The sequence below is a fragment of the Electrophorus electricus genome, chromosome 17 (assembly GCF_013358815.1).
Source record: "Electrophorus electricus isolate fEleEle1 chromosome 17, fEleEle1.pri, whole genome shotgun sequence".
NCBI lineage: Eukaryota > Metazoa > Chordata > Actinopteri > Gymnotiformes > Gymnotidae > Electrophorus > Electrophorus electricus.
This window is the reverse complement of record NC_049551.1, coordinates 11462957-11480640: the sequence shown is the minus strand read 5'-3', so window position 1 is coordinate 11480640 and position 17684 is coordinate 11462957. Positions and strand designations below refer to the sequence as shown.

The window sequence follows — 17684 nt, the reverse complement described above, 5'->3', positions numbered from 1 at the left end:
TCTGTTTAAACGAAGGCAGAGGAGACCGTGTAGAGGAAGCCCTTGTACAGGTAAAATTTCAGCCTATAAGTTCTCGTGTGAGAACCTTTTTTGCAATGTTATTTAAACCATTTAAACGTGGCATAATGCTTTACAACGGTACGACTTCACATCGGTGCGCAAACACAGAAAGAATATTATATCTAACTTAGGCTATAGGCAGTCTCAAAACAACAATAAAATAAATAGTACACCACACACACACACACACACAATAGTACACCATACACATACACACATACACATACACACACACACACACACACACACACACACACACACACACACACACACAATAGTACACCATACACATACACACATACACACACACACACACAGTAAGATTTCACTGAATATAAATAATAAAATTCCTCAGATTTTGCATTTTAGAAACAGAATATAAAACATTTGAAAACAACCCGAGAGTTTTATTTTGGCCAAGCATTTCCTTATTAAATATTGCTTTAATTGATTTTAATTGATTTAAATGAATTTAATTGATTTTTATTTTCTCCATTGTTTTGTCATGTGTGCAATAAATGTCTGTCTTCGTCTAGAAAGGTCTGTGCGTCCTGCTCCTTGCCCTGCTGCACTCGGGCCATCACATATATATGCTTGTACAGAATATATATATATATATATGTATATATATATATATATATATATATATATATATATATGAATGTATATATGTTCATATATGTTCATATAAAGCACACATGTTACATGTAGGCCGTCACACATGTTACATGTAGGCTGTCATAAATACCATCTTTATCATTCTTCATTATTTAAATCTACAGGATGAAATTACACCTTCACTCTTAATGATATTCTATTTTATGGAAATTCTTTTTTTTTTCTTCTTGAGTATAGTTTTATTTTAATTATAGATGCATGTATAAGTATATTAATTATAATTATATATTACTGCATATTCATTAGCAAAAATTCAAGACCATGCAGGCTGCAATGTTTTCTCACAGAAACAGGCCATTTATTTGATTCATACAAAGAAACTTTAGATGTAACAAAATCACTTTACTGTTAACTTGGTATGAAGAAGTATTTCCTAACATTTTAATAATTTAATAAAAATGCCTTGTTGTTGTTTCACCACATTCTGAACAAAATGCCTGGTCTGCTGTTTGTTTTCAGCATTCAGGTGATAAGTTGTGATTTGAATGAAACCCATGATTCTATCATAGTAAGTAATCCACAATATAATATACATTTTTCTCATTGCAAAATTAACAGCATGTGAAGGGCAGGCTATGCTGTGTATTACCTTCCCATTCACAATTCTGTTGGAAAAAAGTGAATCAATGAACCAAATGGCATTTGACAGTAATTTGAGTACATTTGAGTTAGCAATTCAGTCACTGTTTGATTTTCAACTCTTTCAGGTAATTAGAATGACAGTCAAACTGACTTTAAGTTTTATCCAATATAACGTGTTAAGTGCTGCAGTGCTTTGCGTACATCTCCAGGAGATTTCTCAGCATCCACATAAAACCGACGGAAACAGCTGATGGGTGCATCCATTATGTGTAAGAGGGGGTTAAATGCTGAAGGACCCTATTTTATATACAATTCCAGGATCAAAAAGACTTGTTATATAATTAAATGTTTTGTATACTAAAATAGAATAGTGTGCGGATAGGTTATGGCAACTCGTAATAAACCAGAGTTACGTTGATAAAAGTTAGGTGCTCGTCCTCTCAACCCAGGGGTCATGTGTTGAATGGTCGTGTCTAAGGATGGCTGCTGCTGTGGGTGTAAACAGGCCAGGGACCGCAGGATCGATGGAGGCTTGTGTCCGACATGGAAGGGGTGCCGCTGGCAACACGGTGAAGGTGCGATGCCTTAAGGATGTAGCTAAGCAAGATGAAGATTTTGGGAATGGGTTGATGCACACAGCTCTGTTCTGGGTTTGTCCGTGCCTTCGTGGCTTGTTTCACAGACGCAGCGTTACGTCGCAGTGTTGTGTAGATTAGCGAGCTGAGCTAACGCCATCAGACATCTTTGATTACTAACACATGTATGTTTTATACAATTTGATTTTGGGCGGTTTAATTGCTTCCTATTTTTATTTAGGCAGCTAGCGATAAGAGATTACAGCTTACGGTCTCGCAGTGAATTTGCATTTTGTTCACAAATGACAGCCGCTATAATGCTAGCTAGCTAAGCTATGTTTGTTAAAAAGGTACGACAGCCCTGAGTGAGACAGACAGACAGATAGCTAACTAACATACCTAGATAATATTATCCATCAGTTAGCTACTTGAGTATGCTAGATTGGATGGCTAATTAGGCATTTCTAACTAAACTAGTTTGGCTTCATTCGCTGCTACCTCTGACTGCAGCACAAAGAATTTCAATTGGCCGCATCACAGTTTTTTCCTAGCGATCAGCCATTTTCACGGGATAAGGTCCGATTTATACGAGGATCAACGTTACAGACGTACAATACACGGAAATGTTGCTATGTAGCTTCTCATGTGTGATCTATGTAGCTATGTTATTGAAGTCCAGAGAAAAAGATGGGACGCGGTGACATCCGTGCTTGCCACTCCTCAGGTCCTGGAATGTGGAGTCTGTGAAGACGTCTTTTCTCTACAAGGAGAGAAGGTTCCTCGTCTGCTGCTCTGTGGTCACACCGTGTGCCATGACTGTTTGACGCGCCTGCCTCTACATGGCCGGGCTGTGCGATGTCCCTTTGACAGACAGGCTACTGAGCTGGGTGAGTAAATCTCTTGGTAGTTTAAAGTTGACTTTAATGTTTTCAGTTGCTTCTGTTCTGTATAGAAGAACAGATGTCATGACATACTTAAAAAAAAAAAAATAAGGCCTTAGTTTTGTCATCTACTTTACTCCTCTGTGTAGCTTAGCAGAGAAAGCTGAATTTTGTATTGCTACAATGACAATAAAGGCTATTAAACTGATTCTTCTCTTGCTTTAAGGGGACTCTGGGGTGTGGGGCTTGAAAAAGAACTTTGCTCTGCTGGAGCTGCTTGAACGACTGCAGAACGGTGCCTCCACTCAGTCAGGCATGTCAGAGGACGCACTGCGAGAGATGGGGGAGGTTAGCACCACAGTTCTCGCCTTCACACATTAGAGCACATGCTTCTGCCCAGTACAAATGTAATAGTGTCTCTGCATTAAAACCTCCATCAAAGCATATTCACAAATGTGCCGTAACTGCCATTAATTCTGAGCATATGAAAGTCTAAAGTAAGGCTTAATAAACCTTAAACCGTATGTGGGAAGCAGATCATACATAAGTTTTTGTTTTGTTTTTTTTTGTTTTTTTTTTTTGTTTTTTGTTTTTTTCTGTGAGTGAGTACTATTGCATTTTGAAAAGGTACTGTATATCAAACCTTTAGAAATATGCAGAGTCCCAGGTTTAGCTTCAGGACTGCTAACACTAATATAGATAAACATGTTTACACATATTATTGCTACATTAATCTTTTGGGCATTGCATAATGCTATCATTTGGATTCTACATTACCGTTTGGTTGAGCTTTGGTCCCTTTAACACTGCATCATCACATCATTTATTTGCCTAAAAAATGCCTAAAATATTTCACAAATAGTGATTTCTCCTCATGACATCCTGCAGTGCATCATACGGTGTGACGAGGATGAGAGTCACACCGCCTCCATGTACTGCACCGTGTGCGCCACCCATTTGTGCGCAGAGTGCTCGCAGCTAACGCACTCCACCCGCACACTAGCCAAGCACCGGCGTGTGCCGCTGGCAGACAAGCCGCACGAGAAGACCCTGTGCCCCCAGCACCAGGTGCACGCTATCGAGTTCGTCTGCCTGGAGGAAGCCTGCCAGCCAGGCCCGCTCATGTGCTGCGTTTGCAAGGAGTACGGCAAGCACCAAGGACATAAGGTACGCTGAGACCAGGGTTTGCCCAAGCTGCCCTGCGCCCCCTTGAGGACATAAGCTGTGTCCAGGTTTCCCCTATGCTGAAACTCCTTCCTGTCCTGCACAGCATGCTGTTCTGGAAGCAGAGGCCAATCAGATCCGGGCATCCATCCTAGACATGGCTCACTGCATCCGCACCTTCACTGAGGAAGTGTCCGAGTATTCCAGGAAGCTCGTGGGCATTGTGCAGCAGATTGAGGGTGGGGAACAGATCGTGGAGGATGGAGTGGGGATGGCCCACACGGAACACGTAAGGATGAGGTCTTCGACCACTGCTGTAACTGCCATTAAAGCTTCTGTAGGTTCTCCTGTGCTAGACCTGGACACAAGTCCACCTTTTCCCTTTAGTCCCACGCACTCCATCCAGCCTTTCCTCCCAAGCCCCTCCAACACGGTCCACTAACTGGCAGGCAGCGGGGCCCGACTCCTTGTGGAGGTGTTTCTTGATTTGACTAATACAGCTGGGCTGTGTTGAAATGTATTTGGTCATTACAGATCATAGGACAACTTTGAAAACAGCTAAAAACCTACTAAACGAAGTTTAAAACAGATCTTTCTCATCAGACTTTATTGGTAAAGTATGTTTGCACATACAAGAAATATTTGTTTCGTTAGACAGTAGCTGTCTATAATGCATAGCAAGATTTACAATCATGTAAACACCCATTTCAAAATCTACCATCATGCACACAGTCACACAGACACCTTGGTGTAGATTCACACATTCACTAAAATGTATAAAAGAAGAGTGTAAAGGTTGCCTTTCCTCTTGTCTTCATACCAGGTGCCGGGCACGGCGGAGAATGCTCGGTCTTGCGTGCGGGCGTATTTTGCCGACCTGCACGAGACGCTGTGTCGTCAAGAGGAGATGGCGCTGAGCGTGGTGGACGCCCACGTGAGGGAGAGGCTCATCTGGCTCCGACAGCAGCAGGAGGACATGACTATCCTGTTGTCACAGGTGTCTACTGCCTGCCTGCACTGCGAGAAGACACTGCAACAGGTAGAGCCAAAATGTCTCTCATCACTCTTCCTGCCACAACTTGATGGTATTGGTGAGCTGGAATCATGTGGATTGGAGCACAAAGAGCATGTAATGTTTTAAGCACGTCGTCATTTTTGAAACGCTGCTACATGTTCATTGTTTTTGGTGACCTTGGCCCAGTGCAGCAATGTGGCCCTGTGGGCTTCATTTTGATTGGTGGTTGCAAACCTGTTGCTGTACCTGTGCAGTAGTCGCCAGTGTTGACCACTGTGAGCGCTTTTTAAACAGGACGACTGCAGGGTTGTTTTGGCCAAGCAGGAGATCAGCCGGCTGCTGGACACGCTGCAGAAACAGCAGCAGCAGTTCACGGAGATGGCCGACCACGTCCAGCTGGATGCAGGCATCCCTGTCACGTTCACCAAGGTGAATACCTCCCCCTGCTGCTCCCATCATGCTACTACTGGCATTTTAAGGCATTCATTCAAATATACTGCTGCATAAGGGCCATTGTAAGTTGTAACGAATTGAATTTCAGGACAATCGCGTACATATTGGCCCTAAAATGGAAATCCGTGTGGTGACACTGGGTTTGGATGGAGCTGGCAAAACTACCATTCTCTTCAAACTGAAACAAGATGAATTCATGCAGCCCATACCCACTATAGGTAAATACAGAGAACTGCAAAGGAATTATCTAATTTTGCAGTCCTCTTAATTTCAATCACTTACTTCATCTTTGTTTTGTGTGTTTCAGGTTTTAACGTAGAAACTGTAGAATACAAAAATCTGAAATTCACCATCTGGGATGTAGGTGGCAAGCATAAATTGCGTCCCCTGTGGAAGCACTATTATTTAAACACGCAAGGTAAAGCACTGTGAGCTACACTTTTGTTTAGTTTTTAATCCTTTTGTTCTTTTTTCCACTTTCATTCTCACACAGCATTTCGGGATTCCAGTCTGCCCGTGTAGATGCTTTATTTCTTCCCCCGGAGTGTTTCTTGTGTAACGCTTGCTCCTCCCCTTGTCCCGCAGCCGTGGTGTTTGTGATTGACAGCTGTCACAGGGACCGACTGATGGAGGCCCACAGTGAGCTGGCCAAGCTACTGACTGAGAAAGAGCTGAGGGACGCTTTGCTGCTCATCTTCGCCAACAAACAGGTGTGGCCTCATCTCAGGCTTCTTCAGCTCCAGCGTTGCCTGCCTCTAGGCCTTCGGGACCAGCCAGTCCATCGGGGTTTTTTTTGTTCTTTCTCAGTAGCAAACAGTAATCAGTTTTGCCGTTCTTGCTAACTTCTGCCCAACTTGGGTACCCCAGGAGTCCTGAGTCCCGTCCTGAGTCCCGTCCTGAGTCCCGTCCTGAGTCCCGTCCTGAGTGCTCCTTCCTCCTGACAGGGAGGTGGGACCACCTGATGCCTGAGAGGTTTTCTGTTGTTATAGCTGGACGGTGTCGCAGTTTTTAGCTGTAACTGGGCTCCGTAATCAGCAACTATTTTAATAATCGCCTTCTGGATGGAAACCTTTCGTGTCTTTACAAATCCCTTTCAGCAGCTTTAAGTGTAAGAAACTGGCACAAAGTGACAATGTGAACTTGCTGAGAGATTCAGGGACCAGATTGAAAAACCTACCTGTGGTTTAGAGTAGTGTTTCACAATCTCTGTCTTAGTGAATTCAGATCTAATACCTATATCTAAAGATTCAGCTGGTTAGGTGATGTATTATTACTATGACATCAGAGTAGTGGAAATGTGGAACTACAACTCTGTGGCCCTGCTGTGCGGGTTCAACCATGCCGCTGACATGCCGTGCTGTCTGCCCCCACCTTGCAGGACGTCCCTGGAGCCGTCTCGGTGGAAGAGATGACGGAGCAGATGAGCCTGCACAAGCTGTGCTGTGGGCGGAGCTGGCACATCCAGGGCTGTGATGCCCGAAGCGGCGTGGGCCTCCATGAAGGCCTGGACTGGCTCTCGCGCCAGCTGGTAGCCGCTGGCGTTCTGGATGTGGCCTGACCGAGCGCCTCCTCTCCGAACTGGAACAATGCCACTAGACTGTGCTAACGTGGCTGATTTCACATAATCTGACTGGAAAAGCAGCCCTACATCCTTTTGGTTACTGTTGGCAGTGTTGGCATGTTGGAAGGTTTAAAAGGATAGTTCTCCACGCACTGCTAACATGGCTGGGGGAATTAAATTTAGCTGTACAAGTTTGCAATGGCTTGAGTGTGTCCATTGGGACTTATGGTACCATGCTAACTCATGTTGATTTCTGGGTAGCCACGTTGGCTCTGCAGAACTACCCCTTTAGTGGACGCGTTCAGGGGCCTCTCAGCACTGAGCCTGCCCTCTTCCCACACTCACTCTACTGGCAACTTCATCCTGTGTCACACATTGTTAGTCTTAAAGCTTAATGGAGCTGGGATAAAGTATCTTAAAACTAATGAACAAAACAGCTTAACTAACAATAGACCAATATCTTGGTCCACAGTGATTTTTTTTTTTTTTTTTTTTTTTTTTACAGCATTTTAGGGTAGGCATTACAGTTCTTGCAAATATGACAGTTGGTTGGAACCTCATATTCAGAATCTAAGGACAACAAGATATGCAGAAGGCAAAATTGGGACAATCAGAAAATGCAAAAGTCTTGACAGTAAACAAATCACACATCACACATTACGCCTGATGATCTACCTGCTACATCGCAGGAACTGAACAGTTTAAGGTACTCGCCTTTTTTTAAAGCAACACTGAAGGTAACAGAACAGAATGCACATCACAACAGTCACCATTTAACAAATGCAAAGCACCCATGCACCTGAAAGTGTGTACGAGGGGATCAGCGTTACCAGTGATCAGATCTGTGAGTACTATGTGAGAGTTGTCTGCATTAAGATAGTGGCCCCTTACTTCACTGTACCATGTTGGTTTGATTTTCTTTCTTTTTAAAGATGTTGTATGAATTTTGCTTGGAAAAGAGTTGTGATATTTATTTATCAGTTTGTGGTTTTAAAAATTGGTGCATTGGTGCAGATATGCAGTCACAGTATGGAGTAGAGGACGTGTTTGTTACATGAAATATTGTTACTGGTTATTTATATTTTTAAGAGTTACTGGTTGTGATTTCTGAAATGTTTTCAGTTGAGATGCCGTACTGCTGTGCTGGAAGAAATGCATACTCATACACATTGTACACATCCTATAGGCTTCTCATACAGATTAACCCTTCTTCTAGTAGGTTCAAGTTTACTCCATTGCTGTTGAAGCCAAGTGTTCACATGCTCTAGACCTGACCTACAAACACTTGTCTTCACCATTCTAATTCGCAGGTATTTTGTTCTTAATCTCTATGAGCTTATAAAAACACCGCCAATTAATTTATACTTGTTTAGCTGTGATGGTACTGAAACCACCACCAACTTTGCACACAAGTCATTATAGCTAGTTGTTCTGAGGATCCAGCCTTTGGTTTGAACTGTTTGTTTTTTTAATATTCATTGGTATGTAAAGTTTTTCTCTCTGTATGTAGGTTAAGAGCATGCATGAATTCTCTCTCTCCTTTTTCAAGAATGAATGTTATTTTAAAAAGAATTTCCTTCCTGAGTTTTGGAAACTTCAAGCACAGTATTCACCTACACATTTGTTGTGAACTTGACTATGGCTTTTTGTAATAATACTCAATTATGCTATTAAAAAAATAACAAGCACAGTGTCTGGCTTCATGAACATGAACACTAAACAGTGTCTGTTGGGAAAAAAAATATTTATTATACAAAACAGTACCAAGACAGTCCACTTCAGTCTACTTGACAGTAATGTTTATGATGCTGATGTCTTCATAGGGTTTGTCTGTCTTGGGATTGACCTTGACATTGGAGATCCTCTGAACCACCTCCATTCCTTTGGTGGTCCGTCCAAATACTGTGTGTTTGTTGTCCAGCCATGGCTATTGGAAAGGGGGGGGGGGAAAGAGTAGTTTTAGCCTTAAACCTAAACAGCACATCCTAAAAAACAAAAACAAAAAAACATTTATTTATTTAGCAAAGCCCTTACAGTGGGGACCACAGTGATGAAAAACTGGGAGCCGTTGCTTGCGGGCCCTGCGTTGGCCATGCTGAGCGTGTAGGGTCGGTCGTGCCTCAGTGTAGCATGGAACTCGTCCTCGAACTCGCCTCCCCAGACACTCTCCCCTCCCATGCCTGTGCCTGTGGGGTCGCCGGTCTGGATCATGAAACCCTGGGCACACACATGTAGGTTCAACCAATCTGTGCTGTCAACAGTGAAATACCTGGAATAACAGGAACGGCTGTGTCCTGTGAAGCTACACTGAAGATATTAGTTTTTCAACAGAATTGAATTCGCCAACTCCTCACCCAGAAGCCTGCTCTAATATATCTGATTCAGCCCATGAAGGCCTTGATAAACTGATCAGTTAAACTGGATTAAGAATTGAGAGCAAAAAGAAAGCATACAATCCAGGAGCTCTTCAAAACTGGACGTACGCAACCAGGCCATCCAGTGAAAGCCTGCACAAACCTTAATGACACGATGGAATATGTGACTGTTGTAGTATCCGTTTCTGCTGTGGACACAGAAGTTCTCCACCGTTTTGGGACATCTGCAATGTCAAGCATGGGGTAAATACCAAACTGATCAAAAACACTGGGAGGAGTGCACTGCCATGTCTAACACTGCACGGAAGGGTAGAGGCCGTGACATACTCAACAGGAAACAGTTTGATATGGATGTCTCCCATAGTGGTGTGGATGATGGCACTGTCCGACACTCTCTTAGGCCCCTCGGCCTGCGTGGCAGCCATGACCTCCTCCTTAGACGGCTTCTCGTTGAAGATGTCTCTGTCAGACTCGGCACTCTTGGTGTCCTCTGGCTCCCTCTTAGTAAACTATTAGGAAAGGTGGGGCGAAGTCAGAATGGCGGTGGAATATGAAAACTGCCATCAGCTGTGGTACTTGTGGTACCACATAATATGTGATATACTTCAAAGGCTATATAACTGTTTACAATAAGCGTGGGTTTTTTTTGTATTTTACCACATAGAAGCGGTTTTTCTTGAAGGCTGTGCAGAAGATGGTTGGGTCTGGGTCGATGGACTGGAGGGCGGGGTTGTCTGAGGCCTTCATCTCTATGGTGGGGGCTGCCTGTATGGCTTTGGCCACCCCCTGGAACAGACTCAATTGTACCACCCGGATGTTCTCCTGCTTCCCCAAGATCCGCACACACCTGGACAGAATGCAATGTTGACAAAAATCTAAATAAAAATAATCCAAACTAATGAGCAGTTTGGATTAATATCAGACCCATATTGTTGGGTTACTGTCATGCCTAGAATGGTAAATCCAGATGGACCCAATGGCACCAAGTATGCATTAACAGTGCCAGAGGGGCTCGGTATGGCCTTAGTCACAGGGGAAGGCCATTATGGATCGGCTTGGGGAATATTCCATGGTGTAAAAATGGGTAAAATCCATATGGAACTGGCAGCATGGATTTTAAGGTTTAAGAAACGATTAGCTGCGCAGGGGCACCACGGTGGCTAAATACAGGGAGGTTAATTCATTGTGCATTGTTGGGGTAGCACGTAAAGCCCATATGGAACTGGTGGCACTGAGCATGCATTAACAATGTCAGTGGAGCTGGGTATACCTTAGTCACCAGGGAAGCCAGCGGGGGTTACAGTTTAAAGAGGTTTTATAAGTGGTTGGATTAAAAGTGAGCTCAAAGTGGGGTGGTTCTAGGACACCAGACCTCAACTGTTGAGCCTTCTGGAGGTGGTGTGGGTGTAATTCAGCACACCACCAATGAAGGGCAGTTGCCTACCTGCTGACCCCATTGAAGAGCTTGCAAAGTGACGCTCCAAGGACACAGGATATTTGACATCATGTGTGCAATTACGTTTCAGCCATCCCATCAGATACCTATTTGTCTCCACATTGATGACCTTGATTCCCAGCATGGTTCCATAAAGCACAAAGTGGCCCGTCTCATCGAAGATGATGTTGGTCAGTCGTATCCCATCCACCTTCTCCAGTTCTCTCTCCACTGCCATCCTACGCCCAAACTCCATGTCTGGCAGCTGCTGTATCATTTGTTGGAGTTCTGTGAACATCTGTTGAGAGAGTACATAGGATACCGTTCATACAGATGACAGGACACACGACACTGGTGAGTCAAAAACAGAATCTAAAACTACAGCTAAAGAAGAAAGTCTGTACAGCAAAACTGGGACTTTTGTGATTACTGAGCCAAGAGTAGACCTAATGTTCAAAAGTTTACAAAGTTACTTCTCAGAACTAGCTCAAATTGAACCAGTTTACTGACTAATAATGTCAGATTTAAGGTACATCCTTCAACAACAAACATACCAAATACAATTTCAATAGTGCTGTAGCTCAAACATCCAGTTTCTTAAATCAACAATATACCATACGTTCTTAAATTAAAACCTGCAAAAAAATAATAAAAATAAATAAATCTCTGAACCAAAGTAACTCTAAACTAAAAGCACTGGTTAAATGAGTAACAGCACCCTTCTCTGAAGGTTGTTGTTAAAAGCAAACCAGAGGAGTGTTTTATCAGGCCTACACATTCAACCCAGTAGAATATCACATACTGTCAGGGATTCATCGAACACCCTCATCAGCTTCCCTGTCAGGAACCGGAAAATCCTCACTTTGCGGTCAGCAGCGATGGTGGCCATTTTCTTGCCATCGTGAGAGAAGGCCAGGCTGGTGGGATACGTTTTACATTTGGCAAACTCATACAAGTCTGTGTCCGTCTTATACTCCCATTCCACCTGTCTGGGGAACTTGAATTCACTGGGGAGCCCTGTCCAGTACTCCAGCATCCCTGCTCGGTCAGCCGAGACCACGACCCGGTACCGTGGGTTAAGGCGGATCTGAGACAACGGGGAGGAGTGTATTTTGTCCAAAGTGTGCAGTGGCTGACTGCTTCCACGTCCATCGTAGACACAGATTTTTCCAGTGGACTTCTCAGAACATGCCACAGTAGAGATGGCATCACCTGGATTATAGATCCACTCACACTGACCAGGCTGAAACCTAATGGGGGGGGCAGAGGGTATTAGAACATTCACAGGGAAACAAATATTTGTATGTAGTTTAACATACCAGAAAATGAGAGCTTACCCAAGCTTAAGCATGTTTATCATGTCAAAATTGACAACGTCAAACACTTTCATGGCCTGATCATCACCAACGGTGCAGAGGAGTGCGCCCTCAGCACTGACTGAAATACACTCAATCACGCCTAGAGACAGGGGATTAGAAAGGTTATGTCTATTTAAATACATGTGATGACATTTTGCAATTTAAACAGTTTAACACTGCATAAGTGTCCAGTGAATGCAACCAATGAAACACACTTAGATGACTACGGAAATGCTTAACAAACTCTATCCCCTCATCCTCTTTCTTCTTCCAAAATTTGACATGGCCATCTTGACTTGCTGTGATGATGAAATCTGTTCTGTTGACAAATGGAAAGAGGTTAAGGCACTGCAAGACTTAGTATCTTAAACAGCACAACAATCAGCATCACATTTACATTCTTAACTGAATGAGGGGTACTAAAATTAGATAATTTAGAGCAAGAAAAAGTGAAAATATTACAGAGCTGTGGGGTTTGAAACCTTCCTAGACCGACTTATGTAAAAGACGTCGAACCAGGAGATAGTAGGAGAAAACGGATTTTTCTATGCAACCTACAAATCTGTTTCTACAGTGAAGGTCAAAAGAAACGCTCGGAAGGCAACAGACGTTTGAAAAGTAATCTCGCCGTAGGCCACTTACTTGCTGCATACAATATGAGTGATAACATCCCTGTGCATGTAGCTTCGTTCATACATGGCCGCAGACGGTAGGTTGTCCAGGTACACTCTTTCATATTCAAGCACTGCAGATTAAATACAAACTTCAAGCGACATCCAAGATGCACAAAAGGAATACATATTTAAATTATCCTAGCAAACTTACACAGGGGAGTTCACAGATGCCGCTTAGCTAGCCTAACCTAGCTATCCTAGCTAACTGGAGCCAAATGAACTGACTTGGCTAATAACATTCTAGAGGTGAAAGTACTTACCCTTCCTCTTTTTAGGTTTAGTGGCCTCACAAGGCATTGGTCCAACCCATCCTTCATCTCCATCGTCGTTTTCATCCTCTGTTAATTTGCGTTTGTTTCCCGAACTTTCATCTTCCACGTCTGTCGCCATTTTCAAGCACAGATTTCCTCGCTGGTGCATTGACTCTCCGTTCGTCATACTGCCGCCTGTTGATGTGGAGGGAATATGACTGATCCTCTTTTCTTCAATTTTCTGGCGACAACCTACAGGCCTCCTCAGCAGAACAAAGGTCAAAGCAAAGTTCAGGAGGAGTCAGGAATGTGCACAAGATATCATGTATCATCACCCGACCAAGAGAGAACAAGGGTAGTTCAGTCAGAGTAATGACGCCTGGATACCAGTTAGTTTCAGAGCATCGGTAACCACACAAGAGAAATTAAGCACATAAGTACTGTATTTATGTTTTGTAAGTTTAATCTAAGTTAAACTTAAATTAACAAACATGCTATTAAACGAATGCTACTACTACTACTACTAATAATAATAATAACGTTTTAAATGATAACAAAAATAACAATACAAAGAAGAAAAAGTTGAGCCCGAATGTTAAGAAACAACCTGTCCAAATTGATTTAATGACACAAAAACAAACATGAAACAAGAAGCAAGATGCTTAAAGATGTGTAGCTAAAGCAAGAAAACAGTTCATACAAAAAACACTCCAGTGAACATACCATAAAAAGTGTGAACAGAGAAGAGACAGAACTAAGAGCTGGAGTACATTGAGCGCCTGATTTCAATGATAGCAGGATATCAAGAAGCCAAGGAGAATGTCTGGAAAACTGACCTATGGGGAATCTGACATCTGAAGGGATTGTCTGCCGATTTGCTTTCTATGCCACAATAGAACATGAGCCATTTGCATGTGGTAGCTCAGTGGTTAAGGTACTTGACTGGTAATTGGAAGGTTGCTGGTTCAAGCTCCACCACTGCCAAGTTGCCGCTGTTGGGCCCCTGAGTAAGTCCCTTAACCCTCAATTACTCACATTGTACTCAGTTGTAATTGTATAAAAGTGTCAGCTAAATGCCATAATGTAAATGCATATATCTTCATCAGAAAATGAACAATCTGTATATGGCTTTGAGTCAATGTGATAGCCTTTGACTGCTATCTTATTGGAGCATTCCTGGAGTAGTACAAAGTATCCATATCTTGCAAACAAATGATATTTATAATGCGAGCAACACAAAACACACACACACACACACACACACACATATGTATAAGCTACACACATACATCTACTCTCTATGTACGTAATACTATGGTTCATAAAATCTTTAACTTAAATTATAATTAAATCGTGAGCTCTTTTTAAGGTTTTAAAGTTTATGATACCTAACGCCTGCAGATGTCGCTAGTAAATCAATTATTTTACAGTGTAATTGCAACATAAGGTTTTTGGAACACTGCTGGTAAAATTAATCGGGTTTCCATAAGAATGCATTTTTGACATAAATAATTATTTTATTATGTGTATTAATTTACACATCAAAAGCGGATATATGTAAATACATAAAAGAACCAAAACCAAATTAACGTTCAAGCGTCCATCTCTGAATAATGACAATATATGCAGGAGCCACACAGCGCATTTGAAAGTGTTTTAATAACCTACAGTCAACTCGACAATGTAAAAAGTCGGGTCCAGCCCCGAGGACTATGATTTTCAGTGTCTCTACAAAAGTGCTTATATTGAGAAACGGTAAATATCTGGTAGATTTGCGTGTAGAGGTGTATATGGTTTATTGTTGTGTTTACTATTAAGATGTGTGATTTTCAGTGTCTCTGCAAAAGTTCTTATATTGAGAAACGGTAATTATCTGGTAGATTTGCGCGTAGAGGTGTATATGGTTTATTGTTATGTTTACTATTAAGATGTGCTATTAATCTGCACATATTTTAACAGTACAGACTTTTTTTTATAAGTCAGACTCTTCTCAAAACATAGGCTAGCATCATTAACTCCCGTCGCAATTAAAAGAGACATCTAAAGAAAGATGCGGCACTTTAAAGATAGCGTCAAATGTGCCCCGAGTCTGCGGTAAACTGAATACAAGACAATTAGACACTTTTCCTAACCTTGTCTAATTAGTATAAAGCCCCTGATGCGCCCACCTTATCCCTTTCAAAGTGCTGATGAATAGAAACGTGCGGCTTGCTAATGGCTGTAGGCTCCTAGACACATCTGCAAATGACGTCATGTCGAACCTCCCAGTCCAGGCTGCCAATTTGCAGCTCGCGAGTTGGCTGCAGGCCGGCTGCGCTATTATAGGGGCAACTTCGTCTCGGCTCTGCTGTCGCGCTATTAAAGGGGGCAAGTTCTGCTCGGCTCTGCTGTCTTGCATGCTCTGCACCACTGTGCATTGCTGTTATTTTGTTTTTTTTTCTCTTGTTTTATGAGCCTGTATTCGCAACGAGAACAAATAAGCAAACACACAACAACCTGGAAACTCACAAAAGTCAAATAGCTGCACGTGTTAATTAAGCAACTTGTTCCATGGTTTGGACGCTAATTCATTAATGGAGCTGAACGGTTTTTGTAATGTCCGTGAACCTGTGAAGAGCCAACTCTGTACCTGCACTAGGACTTTTTCATTTGTCGGCATGAAAGTCAAAGTTTGACTTAAAGCGAAAGGAGCGTTACTGAAGAATGCAATGAACTGAACACTAACTACGGGACGTCAATGCAGACGAATTCATTTCTCTGTGTTCTCTACAATCGGCAAAGCCTCTGACAATGAAAAAGAATACGGTAACTACCATTTCTTACAGTCTCTGATGGAGGAAAAGCGTAGTCTGCACCTTGCACTGTTGGGCTAATAGACTATGATAGGTTTACACACGCAAACAGTTGTCAGAAGAAAGTAGCTAGACTGCATGACAAGATACAAGATTCCTCTGCGCTGTCTTCGAATAAGTAGAGAGTTTACGTTTGTTATGATAGCTCACTAGCCAAATATATGCTTCATAATATTTCATTTATGTAATGCCTTTCGCCGAATTCAGTTAATATTTATAATTGCTTAATTAATTATTCCAGCGAGTCTTCATAAACTATGATCAGATGGATGCGCGGTTCATCTCGCTTTTTGGATCGCTGCCACAGCGACAGGCCACCTGGATTAACGAAGTGTCGCATTACCATACGGACAACTGTTGTAATGGGAAATCGTGTGTAGCTTTCTTGAACCAGTTCGCTCCTTTCACTCATTTTATAGTAAGTTGAGCTGAATAAATTGACTCTGCAAATGAAAACACGTCCAAGTGCTCAGCCGACCTTTGGTGTGTGTAAAATGCCTTGTAGGTTTGAAAAGACGCCCCCAACTCATTCCCGCTGTTAATCAAATCATCTAAATTTTGTGTGCTTTTTTGATCGATTGATTTGTTTGTTTGTTTATTTATTTATGGTGGATGGGGTTCAGTTTAATCTACTTTGGCCAGTTACCAACTGTCTGGGTCAGACACGTTTTAGACACCTGGATTTAACACTGCTGTCTGGATTTTGATCCAGTGAGATGTGCCGTGTTTGCGCATTTGCCTCTTCACTGATCGATGCCAATTTGTTCTGTGAATTCACTATAGTCAGAGAGCTTTAGCTTCCCAAATATTCTTGCGAGTTTCACCGGCATCAGCATTGTTCATCCTGTTAGAAGCATCTGAAGTATTACGTGATGGAGGTATCGGGTCCAGCTGGGAGATACAATGTGGCTTTCAAAGCATATGCACAGATATCTAATAGATGAATTCTCAAATCGTTCAATTGAATTTCTATGGTTACTAGTAATTGTTTGGTTTTAAAAAGCCGAAAATCCACCAGCAAAATTCCACAGCTTCCTCACTACACAGATTTAAAATGTGTGGTTTCAACTTGTATTGCAGGTGCGAAAACGATAACCTGGAGCTACATTTGCCAACCCACTCATCACATATGAGGTCAGCGTTAGCTCTCGTATGATCATGAATTGAAGTACTGTAACCTGTTCATTCCAGATGTTTCCATTAGATATTGTGGTGCCAACATTTTTGATTTGAATTGTTGCGGGAACTGAAAATTTGATTTTTCGATTCTAAGTTAAAAGACATTCATTGCTCAGAAACAAGTGTGAAATACCAGTGAGTCCTTTTCCACTAAGGCGTTATGTCGTGATTTACTTCCAGGCTGACAAATGGATAGTTCAAGACAAGCTCCCTGAATAGGTCTGCTGCTCTGGAATTACTTGAAGTGATTAGCCCGTGGATCTTTGCATCGCTCATGGCTGAGCGTTTGGAAGCAAATGCAAATCCATTCTGGAGGCTCCCACACTGCAAAGACCTTTGAACCCTGGAAAACTCACGGAGTGAAGTTCGGGAATGTCAAGTATCACCACGGACCTGTTATGGTGCAAGGCGGGATTGACTGAAGCATTTTAATCCTAGTGTAGCCTTCCCTAGCCCTGCCCCCACCCAATGTCAGACCTTCTCTAAATTATGGAAATTTTGTGGAAGAAACTGACTTGGATTGTGAGCCTGCTCTTGGCCGCTGCTGATCCTCAGAGCCTTGCATACAGTTCTCAAGGTACAATGCAGTTA

At 42.4% G+C, this 17684-nt stretch overlaps 3 protein-coding genes across 3 annotated transcripts in view; 2 read left to right on the top strand and 1 right to left on the bottom strand.

The window, feature by feature from the left end:
- Window positions 1-1799: 1799 nt before the first annotated feature.
- Window positions 1800-8657, top strand: trim23 (tripartite motif containing 23). The gene is made up of 11 exons (XM_027008111.2): window positions 1800-1895; window positions 2620-2782; window positions 3003-3124; window positions 3665-3943; window positions 4047-4229; window positions 4764-4979; window positions 5250-5384; window positions 5497-5626; window positions 5716-5826; window positions 5994-6118; window positions 6787-8657. Exons 1-11 carry the CDS (start codon window positions 1800-1802, stop codon window positions 6964-6966), a joined length of 1740 nt encoding a protein of 579 aa, XP_026863912.1. The 3' UTR covers window positions 6967-8657.
- A 37-nt stretch (window positions 8658-8694) lies between these two features.
- Window positions 8695-13235, bottom strand: ppwd1 (peptidylprolyl isomerase domain and WD repeat containing 1). Its single transcript, XM_027008100.2, has 11 exons — window positions 13072-13235; window positions 12780-12882; window positions 12353-12456; window positions 12117-12237; window positions 11582-12029; window positions 10887-11077; window positions 10002-10191; window positions 9672-9853; window positions 9487-9568; window positions 9004-9186; window positions 8695-8896 (listed from the first exon to the last, which is right to left on the bottom strand). The coding sequence occupies exons 1-11, from the start codon at window positions 13229-13231 to the stop codon at window positions 8753-8755; spliced, it is 1908 nt and encodes a 635-aa protein (XP_026863901.2). The 5' UTR covers window positions 13232-13235; the 3' UTR covers window positions 8695-8752.
- A 2165-nt stretch (window positions 13236-15400) lies between these two features.
- Window positions 15401-17684, top strand: part of adamts6 (ADAM metallopeptidase with thrombospondin type 1 motif, 6) — a 59514-nt gene continuing 57230 nt past the window's right edge. The window contains exons 1-3 of the mRNA XM_027007625.2: window positions 15401-15867; window positions 16995-17048; window positions 17274-17670. Coding sequence (XP_026863426.2) covers window positions 17583-17670 — 88 coding nt within the window. The 5' untranslated portion in view covers window positions 15401-15867; window positions 16995-17048; window positions 17274-17582. The remainder of the gene's footprint in view (window positions 15868-16994; window positions 17049-17273; window positions 17671-17684) is intronic.

Bases quoted from the DNA above. Each gene is read 5' to 3' on its own strand.
- ppwd1 (XM_027008100.2), bottom strand. From the start codon at position 13,231: ATGCACCAGCGAGGAAATCTGTGCTTGAAAATGGCGACAGACGTGGAA. The intron at 9,854-10,001 runs GTAAAATACAAA...CTTTCCTAATAG, and splicing joins AGAAAAACCGCTTCTATGTG to TTTACTAAGAGGGAGCCAGA. The intron at 9,569-9,671 runs GTATGTCACGGC...TTGACATTGCAG, and splicing joins ATCAAACTGTTTCCTGTTGA to ATGTCCCAAAACGGTGGAGA.
- trim23 (XM_027008111.2), top strand. From the start codon at position 1,800: ATGGCTGCTGCTGTGGGTGTAAACAGGCCAGGGACCGCAGGATCGATG. The intron at 1,896-2,619 runs GTGCGATGCCTT...GCCACTCCTCAG, and splicing joins CCGCTGGCAACACGGTGAAG to GTCCTGGAATGTGGAGTCTG. The intron at 6,119-6,786 runs GTGTGGCCTCAT...CCCACCTTGCAG, and splicing joins TCATCTTCGCCAACAAACAG to GACGTCCCTGGAGCCGTCTC.